The following is a 21785-nucleotide window of genomic DNA, read 5'->3' on the forward strand; positions in this document are numbered from 1 at the left end:
AACACTTTCTTTTTCAGTACCACAAAAAGGTGTTTTCTCAACAATAGATATATGAGATAAATCAAGAGAAAAATCATAATCCTTATCCTTAATGTTTATAGGAGATGTGGCAAATTTAGGATCAGGAGACAGTTTATATCTAACAGTATGTTGTGCAAGCAACTTTTTAATTTTTCTTGCATCAGTAGTAGCATTGCATTTATCAATAAAATCATCATCAAGTTCCACATAATCTTCATCAGGATCATCACTAGAGTATTCAACAGACTCAGGTGAATTAACAGGTGTAGCAGCATTTTCATTAGGAGTTTCAGTATTTTCAATTTGTCTAGACCTAGCAATTGTAGCATCTAGAAAAGATCCTAACGAACCATCATTATCAAGTACAGTAGAAGTATCATCAAAATTATAAGAGGAACTTTTAGATCTAGCAGAAGTACCAGCATGTGAAGCTTGTGGTGGTGAAACAAGTTTATCTATCACAGATGGTGAATCAAGAGCAGCAGAGGTACTCAGAGTTGTACCTTTTCTTGTAGTGGATGGTAATATGGCGACTTTAGTATCGCGAGGTTTACCCATGATGGAGAATTTGCAGCGAACAATATCAATCCAAGTGAACTTCCAAATAAAGCTATGCTCCCCGGCAACGGCGCCAGAAAATAGTCTTGATGACCCACAAGTATAGGGGATCGCAACAGTCTTCGCGGGAAGTAAAACCCAATTTATTGATTCGACACAAGGGGAGACAAAGAATACTTGAAAGCCTTAACAGTGGAGTTGTCAATTCAGCTGCACCTGGAAACAGACTTGCTCGCAAGAGTTTATCAGTAGTAATAGTTTTATAGCGATGAGTAGTGAAATAACGACAGTGAGTAACAAAGACAGCAGTAGTGATTTTAGTAAACAGCAGGATTAAAATACTGTAGGCACAGGGATGGATGACGGGCGTTGCATGGATGAGAGAAACTCATGTAACAATCAAAGCAGGGCATTTGCAGATAATAATAAAACGGTATCCAAGTACTAATCAATCAATAGGCATGTGTTCCATATATAGTCGTACGTGCTCGCAATGAGAAACTTGCACAACATCTTTTGTCCTACCAGCCGGTGGCAGCCGGGCCTCTAGGGAATCTACTGGAAATTAAGGTACTCCTTTTAATAGAGCACTGGAGCAAAGCATTAACACTCCGTGAACACATGTGATCCTCATATCACTGCCTTCCCCTTCGGTTGTCCCAATTTCTGTCACTTTGGGGCCTCGGGTTCCGGACAACAATACGTGTATACAACTTGCAGGTAAGATCATAAAACAATGCATATCATCATGAAACAATAACATGTTCAGATCTGAGATCATGGCACTCGGGCCCTAGTGACAAGCATTAAGCATAACAAGTTGCAACAATATCATAAAAGTACGAATTACGGATACTAGGCACTATGCCCTAACAATCTTATGCTATTACATGACCAATCTCATCCAATCCCTACCATCCCTTTCAGCCTACAGCGGGGGAATTACTCACACATGGATGGGGGAAACATGGCTGGTCGATGGAGAGGCGTCGGTGGTGGTGATGGCGATGATCTCCTCCAATTCCCCGTCCCGGCGGAGTGCCAGAACGGAGTTTCTGGTCCCGAGATGGAGTTTCGCGACGGTGGTGGCGTACTGGATTGTTTCTGGCGACTTCGACTTCTTGTCTCGCGTTTTTAGATCGAAACCCTTAAGTAGTCCAGAGAGGGGCGTCAGAGGCCAGCCGAGGCGGCCACACAGTAGGGCGGCGCGACCCCCTCCTGGGCCGCGCCGGCCTGGTGTGTGGGGGCCTCGGGCCTCCACCTGGCTTGCCCTTCTTGCTCCGTAATTCTTCTGGAAAAATAAGACCTTCGACATAAATTCCGGGGATTTTCCTGAAAGTTGGATTTCTGCACAAAAACGAGACACCAGAGCAATTCTGCTGAAAACAGCGTTAGTCCGTGTTAGTTGTATCCAAAATACACAAATTAGAGGCAAAACAATAGCAAAAGTGTTCGGGAAAGTAGATACGTTTTGGACGTATCACCCCCTCCCCCCCTTCCTCTTCGACATTATTGTTGATGTCCTCAAGCAAATGCTCCTCCAAGTTTCCAGGGAGGGGCTCCTCCTTCACCCTTTAGTCGATGATCTCCCCTGTCCCATCCCCCAGTATGCGGACGATACCCTCATCATCATCAGGGCCATTAGCATGTCGTCAACCTGAAAATGGTCCTTGATGCCTTCTTCGCGGCCACTAGACTCACCATAAACTTCCATAAAAGCATGTTCGTCCCCATCAAGACTGACCCGACTATCTCTCTTGCTATGGCTACCTCCTTTGGGTGTGTCATCTCCTCTTTCTCCCAGACCTATCTTGGCCTTCCCCTCTCCACTCATAAACTTCGCTTCACCGATTTTGCCCCTATCATCTCCAAGAGTGACAAACGCCTCTCAGGATGGAGAGGTCGCTCCCTCCCCATCGGCGGGCGCCTGATTCTTGTTAACTCCGTTCTCACCTCCATGATCTTCCACGCTATGTGCACCGGCCTCGTTCCGGTAGGCGTCATTGAGGCTATTTACAAGCGATGTCAGGCGTTTTCTGTGGACCGGCAACGAAACTTGCAATGGTGGGCAGTGCAAAGTTGCCTGGCCCGACGTCTGTGCTCCAAAATCTTTTGGGGGCCTCGGCATTCTTTCTATTTCAGCCCAAAACTCAGCGCTTCTCGCGAAATTCCTTACCAAGCTCCACTCTGATTCCACCGCCCCTTGGGCCTGCTGGTTCCGCCGGATGTACGGTTGGGGGACATCCAGGGATCTTGGCGATCACCACTATCTCGATACTCCTGTTTGGAAGGATATTTTGGCCGGGCTTGAAACCTTCCGCTCCGTCTCCAAGGTCGTTGTTGGAAACGGCGACTCCACTGCCTTCTGGCTTGACCTTTGGCTTGGATCCACCCCCTTTAATATCCGCTTCCCCTGCCTCTTCTCCCATTCCATCCGTCCCCATGCCAATGTCGCTTCCATCCTTCGCTCTGGCCTCCCCTTGAACCTTGGGCCACGCCTTTCGACCGCTGCTGTGATCGAGCTTCGTGTGCTTACCTCCGAGCTTAGCTCCTTGGAGCTCCGTGATAACCCGAACTTTCGCGATAACCGTCTCAATAACAAAAAGCTTTCAAACAAAAGTTTCTATGTCAATTCTTTCAGGCATCTGCAGACTAACGAGCGTCGTGGGGATCTGGAGGAGCGCTGCCCCCCCCCCCCAAAGTGCAAGGTTTTCTGCTGGCTTGCTAGACGTTGGCGCCTCCCAACCAATGAGCGACGGTTCCGACATCACCTCTCCACCTCCGCCACCTGCCTCTCCTGCCCTGAAGACGAAGACATTGATCACCTCCTGCTTCTATGCCCCCGCGCTCAGGAAGTTTGGCATTTCTTCCACATCAACTTCGGCTCCCGCGGGGTCGCCCGCTTTACAGACATTTGGTTGGCTCAAGACCACTCCTACGAGGAAGCTACGATCAACATCGCCATCGCTTGGACCATTTGGAAGAGGCGGAACACGCTCGCCTTTAACAGAATTGTGGAAGACCTCTCCCTCGTGTCCCGCCGCTGCATTGAGGATGTTAGGCTTTGGGCCTATCGTTGTAACACCCCCTCCTCCTATGACGCTCTTAATTTTTGGTGTAATAGCTATGATCCCCCTAAACTTATTCCCGTTCTCCTCCCCTCCGCCGTCTAAAACTGTCGTAACACTCCCCGGTTTCGCTCCTTTCCGGAGTGGTTTAATATAATCATTCAGGCTGGCGCAAGCCCGCCGTAGTCCAGGTCAAAAAAAAGATAGACAATGATGTGCATGGTTGGGAATGAAATGAACGTTACCTCCCCCCCCCCCCCCGAATTTTCCATTCTTCCTTACAACATGTGAAAACATGAATAATTTTAGGTTCAAGCATCACTCCACACATCATATATCAAATATCTCTTAACAATCATGAGAAAAAAGTAAAGCGACAAAAAATGTGATTATCGATGTGCACAATGAATTTTGTCATTTTATCCTTTTCCATTCACAGTTTACGTGGTTAGGAATTTTAAGTAACATCTGATGGGTTAGTAAACAACTCATCTGGTAGAGACTAGGGTTCTACCGGGTCTAGGGCGGAGGTTGTAAGGGTGGAAGTGAGGGCGGAGAGGTTGGAGAGCTCGGCGCCGGCGGCTGGGCGCCGTCGCGGAGGAAGGAGGCGGCGGCTAGGGTTGGTGCGGCGGGCTAGGGTTCTCCCCCCTCCCTTCAGGAGACGAGACAGGTAATGATACTGAATTATTGTCTGATTAATCTCGAAGGGATACAAGTGTTTATATAGGAGGACGGCCTCCTCTAAACCCTAATTTACTTGGGCTAAGCCCCTAATTTACTTGGGCTAAGCCCATAACTAGCCACTAGTGGGCTTCCTACGTGTATAGGTCAAACCGACCATAACATCTCTCCCCGCCTTCTCAAACAGCTCGTCCTCGAGTTGAACTTCTGGAAACTGCTGGCGGAGATCTTCAAGCTTCTCCCAAGTCGCCTCGTCCTCTGGCAGGCCTGTCCAATGCACCAAGACGTGCCAAACACCACGGCGCTGCTGGGCCTTCAACACGCGAGCTACACTCGCCGGGGCAGGCTCGAGACGCCCATCCGAAGTAGGTGGAAGAGCTGGTGGTGCAGAAGGAGGGTCGCCCCGGTAGGCCTTCAGGAGACCGACGTTGAAGACGTCGTGGAGGCGCGAGCCCGCAGGCAACTCAAGGCGGTAGGCGAGCTTGCCGATGCGCTCCAGCACACGGAAAGGACCGGCGTAACGAGGGCCCAACTTGCGCCGGGAGCGCGGGTCCAAGGACTGGGTCGTCCGGTGAAGAAGGCGGAGCGGACCCGCCGTCCACCGCAAACTCCGCCTCGCGATGATGTGCATCATAGTACCTCCTCGCCACCTGCCGAGCTCGAAGAAGTCGGCGGCGCGCCTCAGCCAGTATCTCGTCGCGGGTACGCAGCAGGTCATCCGCCGTCTCAGTACGGGCCGTGCCAGACGCATAGGGAAGCATCGCCGGTGGTGGCCTCCCGTAGACCACCTCAAAGGGAGTAGTGTGCAGCGCGGAGTGGTAGGACGTGTTGTAGCAGTACTCGGCCCACGCTAGCCAGTCCACCCAAGCTCGTGGACGATCCCCGGTGATGCAGCGCAGGTACATGGCGATGATCTTGTTGACGACCTCGGACTGGCCGTCCGTCTGAGGATGAAACGCCGTGCTCATGCGGAGCTTCACGCCCGCCAACCCAAAGAGGTCCCTCCAGACGTGACCCGTGAACACCGGATCACGATCACTGACGATGGAGGACGGAAACCCGTGGAGGCGAACGATGCCGTCGAAGAAGGCGCGTGCCACGGACGCCGTCGTATAGGGATGGCCGAGGGCGATGAAGTGTGCGTACTTGGAGAAACGGTCGACCACCGTGAGGATGACGGACTTGCCGCCAACCTTCGGCAGCCCCTCGATGAAGTCCATGGAGATGTCCGCCCATACCTGGGACGGCACGTCCAGCGGTTGCAGTAAGCCCGCCGGACGGAGCGTCTCCGTCTTGTTCCGCTGGCATGTGACACACGCTCGCACCCAGTCTCGCACCAGGACGCCATCCTGGAATGTAAAAATCAGCGCGGAGACGGTGCAGGGTCTTTTGGACGCCCTCGTGACCTGCAGAATGCGCCAAGGACAAGGCCTGGTGGCGCAGGTCGCCATGATCTGGCACGAAGATGCGGCGCCCATGGAGGAGTAGTCCCTCGTCCAAGCGCCATGGCGCGGCCAGCTCGCCGTCGACCAGGCGCTGGCGCAGCTGCTGCGCATCCGCGGCCTCGGCAGTAGCGCGGCGAACCTCGTCGATGAAGGCGAAAGATGGCCCGGAGTGGATGCAGAGGGCCGCACCGACCGTGGGCGCGTCCGCGGCGTCGTCGATGTCGCGGCGGGACAGGGCGTCGGCGACTGTGTTGAGGCGGCCGGGGCGGTACTCGACGGTGAAGTCGAAGCCGAAGAGCTTGCTGATCCACTAATGCTGCGGCACTATGGAGAGGCGCTGATCCAGCAAGAACTTCAGGCTGTAATGGTCCGTGCGCACACGGAACGTCCGGCCCCAAAGATACGCCCGCCAGTGGCGCACTGCCTGGACCAGCCCGATCAGCTCGCGCTCATATGCGGCGAGCTTGTGGTGGCGCGCGGCGAAGGGGCGGCTGAAGAAAGCGAGTGGCCCCTCGCCCTGGTGAAGGACGGCGCCGAAGCCGATGCCGGAGGCGTCGCAGTCCACCACGAACGGCTCGTCGAAGTCCGGCATCTGAAGAACGGGGCCCGTCGTGAGTGCCCGCTGCAGGGCGGCGAAGGCCGTGGCCGCCTCCTCGTCCCAGGAGAAGGCGTCGCGGCGAAGCAGGCGCGTGAGAGGCGCGGCGATGAGGCCGAAGTCCTGGATGTACCGCCGGTAGTATCCCGCGAGGCCCAAAAATCCGCGAAGAGCGCGCGGCGACTGGGGCGTCGGCCAGGCGGCGACTGCGGCGACCTTGTCCGCGTCCATCGCGACCCCGTCGGCGGAGATGACGTGGCCCAAGTACGCGATGGAGGTCGTGCCAAACGAGCACTTCGAGCGCTTGAGATGAAGACGATGCGCTCGAAGCTCGTTGAAGATGATGGCCACGTGCTGCAGGTGCTCCGCCCAGGATGCGCTGTAGATCAAAATGTCATCAAAGAAAACAAGCACAAAGCGTCGTAAGTAGGGGCTGAGCACGTCGTTCAACAGGGCCTGGAAGGTCGCCGGCGCGTTGGAGAGGCCGAACGGCATCACCAAAAACTCGTAGTGGCCGTGGTGAGTGTGGAACGCCGTCTTGGCGATGTCGTCCGGGTGCATGCGCACCTGATGATAGCCCGAGCGCAAGTCGAGCTTGGTGAAGAAGCGCGCGCCATGCAGCTCGTCCATGAGCTCATCCACGACGGGGATGGGGAACTTGTCCTTGGACGTGACGGTGTTGAGGGCGCGAAAGTCGATGCAGAAGCGCCACGTGCCGTCGGCCTTGCGCACAAGGAGCACGGGGGCGCAGAACGGCGACGTCGAAATCCGGATGATGCCCTGTGCTAGCATGACCGCCACCTGGCGCTCGAGCTCGTCCTTCTGCAGCTGGGGGTACCGGTACGGCCGCACAGCGACGGGCGCCGTGTTCGGCAGCAGGTGTATGCGGTGGTCACAGGGCCGCGAGGGAGGGAGGCCCTGCGGCTCGTCGAAGAGGTCGCCGTGTTGCTGCAGTAAGTCGGCCAGGAGCGGGTGTGCCTCGTCAAGCGCGGCGGCCATCAGGTGGAGCTGCGGGGATGCGCCAGTGCTGCCCAAGCCCGTCCAGTGAACACGGCGGCCACCCTCGCGCCAGAAGATTAGGGACAGCACGTCGAGGTCCCAAAGGATGGGGCCTAAGGTGCTCAGGAAGTCGAGGCCGAGGATGAAGTCGTAGCAGCCCAAGTCGATGCCGACGCAGTCGATGGAGAATGGCTCGTCGCCTACGAGCACGGGAACCTGTCGCGCCACGCCCTGGCACGTAAGACGGTCCCCGTTGGCGACGGTGACGCTGTACTTCTCCGATCCCGCCGGCTGGAGAGCGAGGCGGCGCATGGCGGTGTTGGATAGGAAGTTGTGCGTCGAGCCCGTGTCCACCAGCGCAGTGAGACGCTCCCCATTGATCGTCACCGGGAGCAGCATCGTCTTTGCCGTCTTGATGCCCGCCATAGCATGAAGAGAGACGACGAAGGCGGACGCGTCGACCGGCGCGTAGGTCGTGACACCGGCCTCAGTGACGGTGGCGGCCGCGAGCTCGGCGGTGAGGGCCTCCACGTCGGCGTCGTCGACGGTCTCCAGGTAGAAGAGGCGGGCGCACGTGTGGCCCGGCACGTACTTCTCGTCGCAGTTGAAGCACAGCCCTTGGCGGCGCCGCTCGAGCTGCTCCGCAGCCGTCAGCCGCTTGAAGGGGCGAGTTGGCGCAGGAGGGCCCGCGGGCGCGGCGGCCGGCGCGGGGCGCGGCGGGCGGTGGGCGTCGGGGCGGGTCGGAGCGCGGGACGAGCGCTGCCACGTTGCGCGTAGACCTGCTGCATGGCGATGGCCCGCTGCTCGTAGGCCCGTGCGTAGTACATGGCCGTCTGCAGGTCCGCAGGCTCGCGCATCTCGACGTCGACGCGGATGTAGTCGGGGAGGCCGCCGACGAAGAGATCGGCGCGCTGCCGCGCCGAGACGCCCGGGGCATGGCACGCGAGCGCCTGAAAACGGTCGGCGAAGTCCTGGACCGTGGTGGTGAAGGCGAGGCGTCCCAGCTCGGCGAGGCGGCTTCCGCGTAGGGTCGGCCCAAACCGCTGGAGGCACAGGTCGCGGAAGCGCTCCCAGGACGGCATCCCGCCCTCGTCCTGCTCGAGGGCGTAGTACCAAGTCTGCGCGGTGCCCCGTAGGTGATAGGAGGCGATCCACGTGTGGTCGGTGCTGAGCGTCCGCTGCCCCGAAAGAACTGCTCACACTGGTTCAGCCAGTTCAGGGGATCGGTGGCGCCGTCGTAGGTGGCGAACTCCAGCTTGGTGAAGCGGGGCGGCTGCTGTGTCAGAGGCGGGACCTCGGGGGCGCCCTCTTGGCGGCCCGGGTTGAAGGACGTGCTCGCGGCGAAGGTGTGGGCGGGCTGCTGAACCGTTGTCCGTGCCGCAGTCTGAGTGTAGACGGGCGACGCATCGATCCATGTGGGAATTGGCGAAGGCGATGGCGGCCACCACACGGGGCGCCCGTTGCTGGCGGCGGAGGCGGCCGGTGGGGCCGGCGGCGGAACGACGGCCGGTGGGGCCGGTGGGTGCTGGCCGGCCTTGATCTCCGCGAGCTCGAAACGGATGGCGCGGAGATCGTCGGCGAGGTCCGCCAAAGTAGCGGGCAGGAGGTCGAGGCCCGTGGGGCGGCGGCGGCCTGGTCTCCGTTGCCGCCGGCGGCGGCTCCCTGCAGCGCGTGGGCGCCGGTCATGGCGGCGGCGGTGGCGGTGGTGGTGTTGGTGGCGGCGGCGGACGTGGCGGTGATGGGGTCGATGGGGGGGCCGTTGGAGCCCATGAGACCTAAGCAATCTGATACCAAAGTGGTAGAGACTAGGGTTCTACCGGGTCTAGGGCGGAGGTTGTAAGGGTGGAAGTGAGGGCGGAGAGGTTGGAGAGCTCGGCGCCGGCGGCTGGGCGCCGTCGCGGAGGAAGGAGGCGGCGGCTAGGGTTGGTGCGGCGGGCTAGGGTTCTCCCGTCTCCCTTCAGGAGACGAGACAATAATGATACTGAATTATTGTCTGATTAATCTCGAAGGGATACAAGTGTTTATATAGGAGGACGGCCTCCTCTAAACCCTAATTTACTTGGGCTAAGCCCCTAATTTACTTGGGCTAAGCCCATAACTAGCCACTAGTGGGCTTCCTGCGTGTATAGGTCAAACCGACCATAACATCATCATTTTTGGGGAATTTCCTGTACTGATGTGGTCCTTGAATCATAAATTAAATAACTTTATCTATTCACTTGACACATCGCCATTTATCTGACCATAATTAATTCCACTACAGATGATCATTATTTTTACTTTTATAAACAATACAATATGATGATTCCGAGCTTCTCCTTATTTTATTGAATCTTTAAGTAGTAAATCTTGAGGCAATCAAATGTACTAAAAAATCATGTAGGCAACAAGCTATTGCATGTTGGGTTGCCTGGACACGGGCAATCAATGTCTTTCACTCCTCGTCTCCTTCCAGAGTACCAACCTCCAACGGCGTCTGCAATAGTCTGCTCCACATAATGGCAATCAAAATTTACATATCTAAACAACAACATTTTGCAGTAGCGATAACACATACCATATGGTAGTGGATTCTTTACTCCATACCTTATTTCCAAGCCTCGGTGAGGTTGGTGAATTCCAAGACATGCTAGAGAGTGTTTGGCAGTGAGTGAAGCATGAATCGATGAACATGCCCCAATCCTCCTTTTCTTTGAGGACCTTCAAGTTAGTAACCATTGTGTTCCTAAATCCTATGGAAGGAGAAAAAAAGTATTTAGTTTTGCAGAGCACATAAAAGGCACACATACTAAATGAAGAGGACAAAATACATATTGATAAGCTGAGCCGCCAACCATCAATTAATGAATTCAATCTGCGTGGAATTGCAGTTTCGGATGTTGTCTTTGCAACTCAACCATGAATTATCAGGAGCAGATGAGTTTGGTACAAGAATGTTTTGTATCTGCGGTGAAGAACCACAGGTAGAAATAGTGAGAAACTTAAAACATAGAAGTGGATATAAGAACAAGAAAAAATATATTTAAAGTTACCTGCCATGAATCATATCCAGAGTTGATTATAAACATGGGTGTTTGTATGGTTTTAATAACCTCAACCGGAAAGAAACACTAGGAACAACATTATGTCAGCTACTGAACTTACTGAGATAACCTTATCGGAGGCATAAGTGCGGGAAGAAAGTCGAACTGTACGAGAAACTACCTCGGTTGGCTTCTTGTCGACAAGACACTCCTTGGGCAACACTTCTCTAACATTCTAAAATAAATTTGGAACAACAAGAAAAACTCAATGACTTTTGGTACAAAGTGACATCAATTACATGGACAAATATTGGCTACCGATACAAGAGTAACAACATTAAAATGAGTTCTACAAAGCTTATTCTAGTAATCATGTTTTAGGAAAGTAGAAAAATGATTATCGGATAACCATAAGGTTTGATTAGAAAATAATCGATGTATTTCGAGGTTTCAAGCTTCTACGATAGCTTACCTGGAGCTGAACAACTCCATCATACATAGACCAAAAAGACCTTTCTCCAGATATATCCTTTCTGACAAAGAGAAGGTACTTTAGTTCATGTGCAATTTTAGTGGATCATATTTATTTTCAAGAGTCTTACTCGTCAAGGAAAAGACCAGCATCAATAAGGCATTTAACTGAAACCTCCTGAGGGAATCTTGCACTAAAGTCATCGCAATGGAGTATCGCGGCTAGACCACCAGCAGAACAACCTGTAAGGAGGGCCTGAGATGTGTAGGAAAATGAGATTGATTAATTTTCACATGGTCCTGTCTTGACCTAAATAACTAATGGTCGTTGCTGAAATTGCAAGAATGATATTTATGTACTAATGTCTCTTATAAAAAGGTATGTACTCAAATTAACTGTGACCTGTGTAGCATTGATCAGTCCTTTTTCCATGAGTTCGTCAATAACCGCTTCATAGATGCGCAATCCTCTGAAGTGAAGTGTGCTTCCATCCTACATCATAACATCAGACCATCATCATTTCAAGCAATGAAAACATCGATGTCAGACCAGGATGAAGAAAAATCACCTGCGCCTGATATTCGGCGTCCCCAGAAAATGACGCGCCATCACAATACCTCACATAGACCCTGTTCCAGTTGTAGAAATCTGACAATGTGCCAATCAATATAGTGAAGGACATATCAAACAAATATCTAGAAGGTACTGAAGGTTGTCTTTAATCCTAATGAACAGTAAGATGTACTTACTAAAAAAGAATTAAAAGCCAAAAAGGGCCAAAATCTCCAAATACGAGTAGTTCCTAATTTCTAGCATAGTTACAAATAACATAGGTCTTGGTGAGTTGAATAAATATTTGCATGGGTAGATGTGATTTCTTGGTGAGTGTTATTAACCGCCTTTCCAGGGTTGCATCCGAGGCAACCTGAACCCGATTAAAATCTCGTGTCTATGTGTAGTTGTGTTCTTCATCTGCGTCGATCGAGCTCATCACGCGTTGCACCCCTGGCTGAACTAAAAAGGGGAGCTCACATCCCCAGTGTAGAAATCCTTGACACGACACCGCCGGCCAAAGCGGTTGAATGGCTCGCCTGCGTCAGGCGACGAGCCAGCGCCCATACTTTATGTCCCGTCGGTAGATGAAGGAGCCAGCGGCGCTTTGACTATGGTTGTGATGCTGCCAGGCTGGCCCCACGCGGTGTGCGTTGTCGATGCCCTCATTCGACCCCGAACCGTTGGACCGGCACGGGGTTGCTGGTCGGTTTATCGGGTCGCCCTAGATGCCGACACGGTCTAGGGGGAACCGCCGGGGAGCGATTTTAGGCCTGAACCTCCAAAGGTCGTTTGGGAGGCCTTTGGGGGCTCCCGGTGGCGATGTTCTTATGCATGGAGGCGTGTACATGGTTTTGGAGAGAGAGCAGTGAGAACGCTTATTGCACGTGAATGGAAGCGTAATGTACGGATCAATTCTGCAGTACCTATGATAGGGATTGTGTGAGGTCTATATGATTCTTATAATTCAGCTTTTTTTCTTTTTTTTGTTTCTTTTGAGGCTTTGTATATCTTGACTATGCATATGCTTTTTGTAATCTCTTTTGAATTATATTACTATCTTATTAGTTTAATGAAGCGTTTTTATCGAGAAAATGAATGATTGTGGAACAAATAGATAAGGAGTGGTATGCGAGAGGAAAGCGCCGATCAGTAGTTACCAGGATTCAGTTGCTCATCATCGGCGAGGATCCCAGAACCGGCGAACCGTAATGATCTCATGAAGTTGGATGAACCAAACTTGGTCATTCTGCGGTCCGAACAATCCTTGACTGTGCTGCACCAGCCTCCTCCCTGTGTGGTTTTAATTGTGAAAATATACCAATTCATGCAGGGACTAGGAAGACAGCTTTTGATCGTAAAATAATAATATGGAAATGCATCTGCTTATGGCACGAGAAGCGAGGACCCAGGACAGATTAATTTCAGTTATGACACTCGCATCTTCCAAAAAGTTATGTATGTTTTGGAAATGTGTGCGAGTGGTTGATAGCACCTACCTCTAGGTGGATGAGCCAGCTGTTGGATCCGTCGCCGGAGCCTCTCTGCAGGTGGTAGCCCGGCGGGGTTCCGTCCAAGCACACTGAAACGAAAATGGCGTCGCCGGTCAAACTACCTCGAGCTAGATGGATGGACTCGTGCAAGAGAGAAGACAATCTGCTGCAGCAAGGTCGGATGCATAACGTACCGGCTCCCTTCTCCATGGCGCCGGCGAGGAGGGTGAGCTCGACGCGCGGCGGCGGTGGCGCGCCGAACGGCCTGCTGGGACGCAGCAAGAGCAGAGAGAGCAGCAGGACCAGAACTACTGCGACGGCGGCGCCCCATACGCGGTTGGTCCGCGGAGGCTGGCGCTGCTGCTGGTGCGGAAGGAGGAGGAGCGGTTCGGTGGTCGTCCTCGCCATTGCTGTGTGTTTGGCCGTCTCCACGAGCGGAGCTGGCTACATAAGGTGATAATGCAAGACCAGTACTGTAGTGGTGGACTCTCACAGTTCAAATGCTTCCACCAACTGTGATCTGTTGGTGCGTCGGCGCCACGCCAGCATGGGTCGTATCGCGCCCGTTCGATCGACATCACACAGTCAGTAAATTAGACATGTTTCATTTGCGTCGCATCACGTTGCTTCCCGCCATGTGACGCCTTGCATGTGGACGTCGTGTCCTGCTGCTAGCCAAGTGATCGAGTGAAGCCCAGCACTGTTAGTGCACGTGTGTACAATTCGTGGACATGTTGGTGGCCGGCGACCCTAGCTTGCGGTCACCTGCGCGCGCGGTTGATTTCCGACAATCTCTTTACGATATTTGTCCCCCCACCTTCTAGTGACGGACGCAGGAAAAAATTGGAGGAGGACACATCTTAATTTTTTTTCACCACCCAAATTGTGAAAATCGTTGTATTTGGTTGTTGGGGGTGAAAGTGGATGTGGTGTTGCATAAATTTCAATCTCACTCTCGGTATCGGAATCAAGGCCACCAACTTTGGTTTCCTCATCATCTACAACTAACAAAAGCCCACCATCTTTGGTTTCTTCATTTCTACACAAAATAGAAATAAAACATATAAGTGACAATGTGACAAATACTCCTCTTCATTTTTAGTTTTCTATAATTTGAGTAAAAAACTTTACGAGCAGCTACATTTTTTCTGAGAAAGTTTATGAGCACCTACACGGGCCTCGATCTTGGCTGGGCCTTACACATAATGGCCCACCAAAGCCCAGCGTCCTGGATATTTCCGAGACGCCGGCCTATATCCGAACCTTGCCTCAGTCGTCGTCTTCGCACGCCTGCGAACAGAACCTTGAACCCATCCAGCCAGATCTCACCGGCCGGCCGCCTCCTCCTCCTCATCGTCGCTGCCCCTCCGGCGGCGGCGGCGGCAGCGGGCCCTCGCGCGGTCGACGATGCAGCCGGCGCTGGGCGCCGCACCCTTCGGCGACGCGCTCGTCCCCTCCGCATCCTGCTCCCACCGCCTCAAGCCTTCTCCCCCTTCCTTCACTTGGCACCCCAATCTTCCCTCCTCCTCCTAAACCCCTTCCCCGACACGCCCTACGCAGCTAGTCTCACCCCTACTACTGCCTAACGTCGTCTTCCCTCCTCGTCCCGGCTCGTCTCTCTGTCAGTGCGGTGGCATTTCTCGACTCCTAGGGTTTTGTTGCGGATTGGATCTGACCTCCTGGCGCCTGGGTTTACTGGTTCGCGACTGATTCCACTGAGTGCAGGTAATGGTCACAGTGGCTTATGTCGGCAGAACCGATTTTGTGCATTCATGGTACTGGTAGGGATCATGTCATGGTAATCATCCACAACGTCCTCGATCACGCGCTTATTTCTATGATTACATAAGGCAGCTTCGTTAGTTGAATGCCTAAGGCGGAACGAGAACTAGAGAGTTCGCAAGGTAGAAGGGGAATGGGGACTTCAATTGCTAATAAGCTCTACACAGAAAGTTGAACCGTCACTGGCGAAAGGTGTCTTAGGACCAGCGTAGTCCTCTTTCTGGTAATGTAATAAGTATGCAACGAAAGTCTCCAAGGGCAAGAGTAGAGCAGATGCATTTGACAGATTTGTTGTCTGCTGATATCCGTATAGCATTTGCATTGCCATTCTTGGCATTTGAATTGGGGAAACATGCTACTTCCTGTCCATCTGAGCGTAATGTAGTTAATTTGTTCAGCAAATGCCGTGATCTGCGTGTTAGTCTGATCCTTCAATCCTGTCCTGTTAGTTGTTTGCAAGATGAACCATAACTGGCTAAAGTTGTTTCGGGATTGGTGTTGTTTTCTTCCTGGTAACGTAACAACAGTCTGCAAGAGCATGAGCAGAGTAGGAGTTTTGCTGGTTTGTTACTCTCCGATTCTGTATGACAGTTGCATTGTTGTTTTTGGTATTTGAGTTAGTGGAACGTGTTGCTAGTATCATTCATGTCCATCCTCTATGCCGTGTAGTTACTCTGTCGAAAAATGTTAATTATGCTAAACCAGTCTGGTTACGAATCTAACATTGCTTGATGAACGCAAGTTGGTCAGAAAACTGACCTGTTAATTTGCTAAACAAATTCATCGTAAAAAAACTAGTCTGCTGTGAATTTAACCTAGATTACCAAACGACAAGATGGTCAGAAGTCAAACTTGTCACTTGCACTTATCATCGATTCTTATGACCCCTTGAACATATTCTAAACACACGCGGAAGAGTAAAGAGATACCCTATCACATTTTGGGTGTGAACCATATATTTTATCGATCGATGATATCTAATTTCTATGCGTACCACTAATATCTAACTGCTTTCTTGTAGTGGCAACCGACTTCATGGGTGATTTGGCTTGTGATTCCGAAACAGTACTGATGGAGGGTGGCGGCGTCTCTTTTGTCTGCGAGGATAGCCCGGTTCTGTTAGAGGCACTTCCTCCAGCAGGGCAGACTGTATGTTCTTGTGGGAAACCCCATCATAGCCAGGATGGAACTCATGAACAATGCATGAATGGTGATTCTGTGGAGACTGAAATGGATATCCCAGTTTCTCCCAGCCCAGGAGGAAAGAGAGGTGAAGGAGGTGATGGGAACTCTCAGTCCCATGTAGTCTCAGAGTACGGTGAACCAAAGGAGTCCTCAGCTTATGAGCCTTCGCCGTCCTTTCCGGTGAGTTGAACTTGTTAAATTATGTTGTGTTTCCTTTAGCTATCTCAGCATGCCGTTAGCATTCTCTGTGTCATGGAAAGTATTTCTATGAGTGGAAAAGGGGTGCTCTAGGTCTGAGTAATCACTTGTTAAAGGGAAAGTGGGGAGGGCATCAGAAATAGAGATATTCTATGATATTATATCCTGGCGTTGGTTTTCCAGGTGGAAATTGTATAGAAGTTCAGAGACAGTGACGATACATGGTGAATTTAAAGAAGTTTTGGTTGATTTGTTCGATGCGCTCAGTCAATTTATCTTCGGTTCTGATGCCAATTATAATCATCTAGCAGTGTAGGCTTGTCTTCCTACCTGGTTGAGTGGTATTGGTACATTTAAGCTGGGACTTTATGATAAGATGGTAATGTAATTGTGGCAGCATCTTGACCTGTACTACTATATGCAGTTTTATCCTCTCTTGACTTCAGATTATTGACACCGATTCCCTTTCTATTTAAGTCAAGCGTTGTAGGCTTGTTTTCCTACCTGATGTATTGGTGTTGGTACATTTAAGCTTGGACTTTATGATAAGATGGTAACGTAATTGTTGCAGCATTCGGATTTATGTTCTGGTTCTCTCTTGACTTCGAATTATTAACAACTATTCCCTTTTTTGTTTCTGTCTAGCCGATAGTAAGGCTTGTCTCTGCTATGAAAGGAGGTCGTGAGAGAAGCGGCGAAGCATCACCAACTGAAGTCCGGCGCGTGAAGTGGGCCCCAGATGTCTACGATCCCCCTGTCACCTCGGTCGACCACTCAGTGAAGAGCCACCAGCAGCGTCCCAGGTCCAGGAAGAATGAGAAGAACAAGCAGAAACTGAAGAAGAAGAAGAGGAAGTCACGCGGCAAAAATAGTGGCTTGCATGATGCTGCCAGTAATCTGCCTGCCCTCCAGGATCCTGGGTAAGAGCACATACAGTTCTTACTGTTGGTGGAGTCATGGTTTCACCCTTCGCGGATTGTGATGGCCAAACTTGGACGACATTTTGTTTTTCTCAGGCTGTCATCGCCTGATGACTTTGGAGATTTAGAGCCCGAGGTGGTGGATTCCGATGCCGTGGGCCAAGATTTTGTGCACGGAAGCAGTGCCACGCACGAGATGTTAGATGACGCCACTAGCTCTCACTAGGAATCCTACTCTCCAAGGTTGCCGATGCAGGATGAAATGGTGATCTGGAGGAGGGTAGCACGTCTTCATGTGAATATGGGGTGTGTAGATAAATAAATCCAGGCTGAGATGAGATGAGATGAGATGCCTCTTCTGCTCCAAGCCCTTTTTCTTTTCTTTTGGATGGTGTCCTGTAGTGTGTGTTTGTGTGCACGGTTGATCAGTCGCGTTGTTGTTTGGTAGCGACCGACTGATCTTTGACTGACTCGTGTTGCCACGTTGAGATTATCCGTATTTTCGAGGGATGTTGAGATTATTCCTCTGCTTTTGGAGAGTGATTCTGAGGTGAGATGCCTGTCCTGTTCTGAATTGTTTGTGTGCATGCTTGTGTGCATGGAAACGCTTTGCTGGTGTTGCCACGTTGAGATTGTCCTTGTTTTCTGAGAGGGATGTGGAGATTAAACCTCTAGTTTTTGGGAGTGATTCTGAGATGAGATACCTGTTCTGTTCTGAACTGTTTGGCTGGTGTCCTGTAGTGTGCATGGTCCAGTCAGTCGCTTTGCTGCTTTGTACCGACGGACTGAAGACCAGTCATCTTGTAATCTTGACTGACCGATGTTGCCATGTTGAGATTTTCCCAGTTATCTTAGACGGTTGATGAGATCATATTGCTCTTTTTTCTGAGAGTGATTCTGGGGTTAATCCTTACTGCCCATCCTGATTGATCCTCATTTTTGTTTTTGTTCAACTGAATCCGTTCTGAATTGATCTATTCGTAGGGGTTTTGGATCCTCATTTTTGTAACATTTACACTCAACACTACATGACATAACTGGAATGATTGGACTCGTATTCATTAGACCATTTTAAATGGGTCAAGCTTTTTTTAGCTTGAAGTTTTGGCTGGTTTGTTTGTGCATTTGGGTAGGCGCCAAATTGAGGAGTGGATTCCAAGAGACCGTGATCGACACTACAATTTGAAGAAGCCAAACTGGTGCAGCCGGAGCCTCCAATGCTCTAAACGAAACATCAAAAACCTTGCCCTCCACGGCCATGGCGTCAACGGTGACAGCCACCGAGCCGCTCCTCCTCCGGCAGCAGCAGTGCCACCGTCCGACGGCCAACCGCGCCAGCAGACTCACCGTCATGGCAGCGACAGTGCTGGTCCTGCTCTTGCTGCTAACGCCTGCATCCGGCCATCTCCACCTTGGGCTGTTCTCCCCGCCGCCGGCCGAGCCTCCTGTCAACCTGACCATCGTCGCCGGCGCCACAGAGAAGGGAGCTGGTATGTAACATACGCCAGGGTTCATCCAACGTGTTACCATTGTTTGTTACATTTTCTTGATACTGGCTGACGTTGCTGGATGACAGTGTGCTTGGATGGGACCCCGCCGGGGTACCACCTGCAGAGAGGCTCCGGGGACGGGTCCGACAGCTGGATCATCCATCTACAGGTAGTATCACCACCCATTTCCCACCAGAAATCTCAAAAAAAAAATGTTATGGTAGGAAGGTGATGTTCTGTAACAAACATGTAGAGTTTCAAGTTTAAACTCACATTTATTTGGGAGTAAGTGAAAAATAAGTTACGCATGAATAGTGATGGTATAGTATTTTGTCACCTGTTCATTGCTGATTTGAGTCTCATCCTACTTAACAACGTATAGCTAAGGGAGGGATCATTCCCCCGTTGGTCGACGTTTTTTTTTTGTTCATTGCTGATTTTAGGTTCCTCACACCTCCTAAATGAAATTTATGTTGACCTTGACATAGTAGAACATCACCTTACCAACATTTTTCATATTTTTTAGAAACCGTGAAACATGTTCACTTGGTTTTGGTTTTTTTTTTTTCTATCGTTACTTGGTTTTCCCTTGATATTTTCTCGTTCCTTGCCCAAATGTCTTCTCTTTTTAATTTTTCATGTCTCAAAAAATATAGCCAGCAGAGTGAATAATAGTATGATCTTACAGTGTTCCATAATACGTGGACTAGTGTATGATTTTGCTAACTGAAAATCTACTCTGAGATGGAGATCCTGGTCCTATATATTTCCGGCTGCGATTAAGCAGACACCTTCTGCATGATGGGGATGTTCAGTAAGCAGTCTCAAGGTAGGGTAATCTGTTGACTTTTGTATATTTTTCATTGAGAGTAATCAGGGGGGAGCCTGGTGCGGCACACTCAAGGATTGCTACGACCGCAGCATGACTGACCTCGGTTCATCAAGTTTCATGAAACCGGTGATGTTTGCCGGTGCTGGGATCTTTGATGGTGATCAGCTGCAGAATCCTAGTAATTACTGATGCTTCTCTCATTGCAACTAGTCCCTTTTTTGCATGGTCTCCTCATTGTTTGTTTGGATACAGTATATCAGGCTCTCATACATTTTCTTGTTTAAGTATTTCCTTCAACTAATTTTTATCGGCGTGCCATTAGATTTCTACAACTGGAACAAGGTATATGCGCGGTATTGCGATGGGGCATCATTCTCTGGGGATGGCGAAGGCCAATCTGAGGTGATTTTACTAAATTCTGATACAATGCTGGCATCAATCATTGCTTGCGGTGAATGTTTCGTTGGTAATGGTGTAGAATGGAGCCACACTCCACTTCAGAGGATTGCGCATCTATGAAGCGATTATTGATGAACTCATGGATAAAGGACTCAACAATGCTACACAGGTCATACTTGATTTTGTCAGTTAGTAGTATAAGTCTACTAGAAGAACCATTAATACAGTAGATATCATTCTCGCAATTTCAGAAAGGAGCATCTGTTAGCTAGTTGTGAACAAGGGCATGTGAGATGTGAAATGGCCTTATTTTTCACACATTTCAGGCAATCCTTACAGGCTGTTCTGCCGGTGGTCTATCCACACTTCTACATTGCGACGATTTTAGTGCACGTTTTTCGCAGGAGGTTTCAGTTAAATGCCTTGCTGATGCTGGGTTTTTTCTTGACGTGTAAGGATATTGAAGATAGTTGTGATCCACTAGCACTGGACCTGAACTAAAGTAGCACCTTTTTTCTGGCAGGAAGGATATATCTGGAAAATGGTCCTTTTGGGCTGTTTATGATGGAGTTGTTAGCCTCCAGGTTAGCTTTCTTACACTCCAAAAACTTGTATAAGTTATTTCTTATCTGATTTCAGAGGGTAATTGATGCCACCATATCTTATGTTGGAGTTTTCTTTTTCCATGTCTCTTCTTTTTTTGAATTTATTTAAGAATGTCCGAGAGGTGTTGCCCAAGGATTGCCTTGCCTACAATGAGCCAACCGAGGTAGTTTATTCGAATTGCTCCACACACTTATTTTCTCTCAGCATATTATCCCATGTAAGTATTGCCTGGCATAATGTTTCTCCTATCAGTGTTTCTTCCCGGCTGAGCTTATCAAGAGCATTCACACACCCACGTTTATTCTGAACTCCGGGTATGATTCGTGGCAGGTAAATTTCAACATTTTCGTATTCTTGTTTTCACATCCACTTGTCCATGTTAAATCCTTATTATTCTATTGATGATTCTTCTGCATAGATACAAAATGTTCTTGTACCGGATTCATCGGCTCCTGACGAGTCTTGGTCGAGTTGCAAGGATAATATCCAAAACTGCAACTCCACACAAATTGATATTCTTGATGGTTAGCTTAGCCTGTTCATGCATTTCTTTTCTTTTTTCCTTCTGTCATGAGTACCGATTCCTTTTGGGTCATCTGAAGTGCTAGACATTCCCCTTGTGCATTGCCGATAGGGTTCAAGAACACGATGGTGGATGCTCTAAACGTTGCCGGAGATGAGGAGGACTTGGGGCTGTTCATCGATTCGTGTTTTACTCACTGCCAGACGCTCTCCGATGTCTCCTGGAATTCAGCAGTCTCCCCGAGGCTTGGAAACAAGGTAGCGAGTTCATAAACCCACCGCAAAATCATATTACATGTGTTACCTTTTTATTTGTTTGCCCCTGCCATTGATTGGATTGACACATATATGCTTATAAGAAATTCTGCTTCGTGGAGCAGACCATTTCAGAGGCTGTTGGTGATTGGCACCATGGAAGGAGATTCAGAGAGATTGACTGCGATTATCCGTGCAACCCAACATGCAACCGTTAATTGCCTCCATGATCTATTGTTACTAATTTGGACTGTGTCTGAAATTTAGTGATGTCACGATTCAAGAAAATAATAGGGCAAAACCAGCAATCATCTATAATATCACATTCAAATTTTGAGACCCTCCACGTGCCTCCTAAGTAATCAAAGGAGAATTCAATCCTAGCTGTCGACTGATTGAGGGTGCATTCAGCTATATAACATACCAAATATAGCAAGATATTTAAGAGTTTTGTTGACAGACTTCACGTTCTCTGTATTTTGTGGTCATTGAGGTACAATATACCATGCATACCTCACATCGCATATGTATTACAATATCTGCCTATTCTTTACCTTCGGACAACGTGACATGGTGTGCAGTAGTATTTTCGCATACGAAACATACTTACTCAATTAATTGTTGTGTGACAGTACTTGGCCAAATTGCACGTGGCTATCATCTTGGATACTTGGACTGGTATTTGTATA

The 21785-nt window shown here is 50.1% G+C and overlaps 3 protein-coding genes and 1 pseudogene across 3 annotated transcripts; 2 read left to right on the forward strand and 2 right to left on the reverse strand.

The window, feature by feature from the left end:
* Positions 1 to 2729: 2729 nt before the first annotated feature.
* On the reverse strand, positions 2730 to 9137 carry LOC139838332 (uncharacterized; annotated as a pseudogene).
* Positions 9138 to 9615: 478 nt separating this feature from the next.
* Positions 9616 to 13353, reverse strand: LOC127346156 (pectin acetylesterase 5). The gene is made up of 12 exons (XM_051372702.2): positions 13102 to 13353; positions 12914 to 12996; positions 12575 to 12707; positions 11431 to 11510; positions 11265 to 11354; positions 10993 to 11117; positions 10863 to 10923; positions 10572 to 10625; positions 10400 to 10477; positions 10207 to 10311; positions 9954 to 10100; positions 9616 to 9853 (listed from the first exon to the last, which is right to left on the reverse strand). Exons 1-12 carry the CDS (start codon positions 13313 to 13315, stop codon positions 9743 to 9745), a joined length of 1281 nt encoding a protein of 426 aa, XP_051228662.1. The 5' UTR covers positions 13316 to 13353; the 3' UTR covers positions 9616 to 9742.
* Positions 13354 to 14187: 834 nt separating this feature from the next.
* LOC127346158 (uncharacterized) lies at positions 14188 to 17513 on the forward strand. Its single transcript, XM_051372704.2, has 4 exons — positions 14188 to 14632; positions 15711 to 16054; positions 16718 to 16992; positions 17089 to 17513. The coding sequence occupies exons 2-4, from the start codon at positions 15725 to 15727 to the stop codon at positions 17216 to 17218; spliced, it is 735 nt and encodes a 244-aa protein (XP_051228664.1). The 5' UTR covers positions 14188 to 14632; positions 15711 to 15724; the 3' UTR covers positions 17219 to 17513.
* A 135-nt stretch (positions 17514 to 17648) lies between these two features.
* LOC127346157 (pectin acetylesterase 5-like) lies at positions 17649 to 21653 on the forward strand. The gene is made up of 12 exons (XM_051372703.1): positions 17649 to 18482; positions 18569 to 18651; positions 19360 to 19492; positions 19637 to 19716; positions 19793 to 19882; positions 20040 to 20164; positions 20237 to 20297; positions 20429 to 20482; positions 20572 to 20649; positions 20738 to 20843; positions 20954 to 21099; positions 21222 to 21653. Exons 1-12 carry the CDS (start codon positions 18251 to 18253, stop codon positions 21312 to 21314), a joined length of 1281 nt encoding a protein of 426 aa, XP_051228663.1. The 5' UTR covers positions 17649 to 18250; the 3' UTR covers positions 21315 to 21653.
* The last annotated feature ends 132 nt before the right edge of the window (positions 21654 to 21785 follow it).

The sequence above is a fragment of the Lolium perenne genome, chromosome 3, assembly GCF_019359855.2.
Source record: "Lolium perenne isolate Kyuss_39 chromosome 3, Kyuss_2.0, whole genome shotgun sequence".
NCBI lineage: Eukaryota > Viridiplantae > Streptophyta > Magnoliopsida > Poales > Poaceae > Lolium > Lolium perenne.

What these genes read in the sequence shown, in the direction of transcription:
- LOC127346158 (XM_051372704.2), top strand. Translation starts at nt 15,725, where the DNA reads ATGGGTGATTTGGCTTGTGATTCCGAAACAGTACTGATGGAGGGTGGC. An exon ending in AGCCTTCGCCGTCCTTTCCG is followed by an intron (nt 16,055 to 16,717) that starts GTGAGTTGAACT and finishes GTTTCTGTCTAG; the next exon opens with CCGATAGTAAGGCTTGTCTC. An exon ending in CCTGCCCTCCAGGATCCTGG is followed by an intron (nt 16,993 to 17,088) that starts GTAAGAGCACAT and finishes TGTTTTTCTCAG; the next exon opens with GCTGTCATCGCCTGATGACT.
- LOC127346156 (XM_051372702.2), bottom strand. Translation starts at nt 13,315, where the DNA reads ATGGCGAGGACGACCACCGAACCGCTCCTCCTCCTTCCGCACCAGCAG. An exon ending in ACGCCGAATATCAGGCGCAG is followed by an intron (nt 11,355 to 11,430) that starts GTGATTTTTCTT and finishes GTTATGATGTAG; the next exon opens with GATGGAAGCACACTTCACTT. An exon ending in CGCAGATTGAATTCATTAAT is followed by an intron (nt 10,101 to 10,206) that starts TGATGGTTGGCG and finishes TCTCCTTCCATA; the next exon opens with GGATTTAGGAACACAATGGT.
- LOC127346157 (XM_051372703.1), top strand. Translation starts at nt 18,251, where the DNA reads ATGGCGTCAACGGTGACAGCCACCGAGCCGCTCCTCCTCCGGCAGCAG. An exon ending in TGATCAGCTGCAGAATCCTA is followed by an intron (nt 19,493 to 19,636) that starts GTAATTACTGAT and finishes GCGTGCCATTAG; the next exon opens with ATTTCTACAACTGGAACAAG. An exon ending in CCGGGTATGATTCGTGGCAG is followed by an intron (nt 20,650 to 20,737) that starts GTAAATTTCAAC and finishes TCTTCTGCATAG; the next exon opens with ATACAAAATGTTCTTGTACC.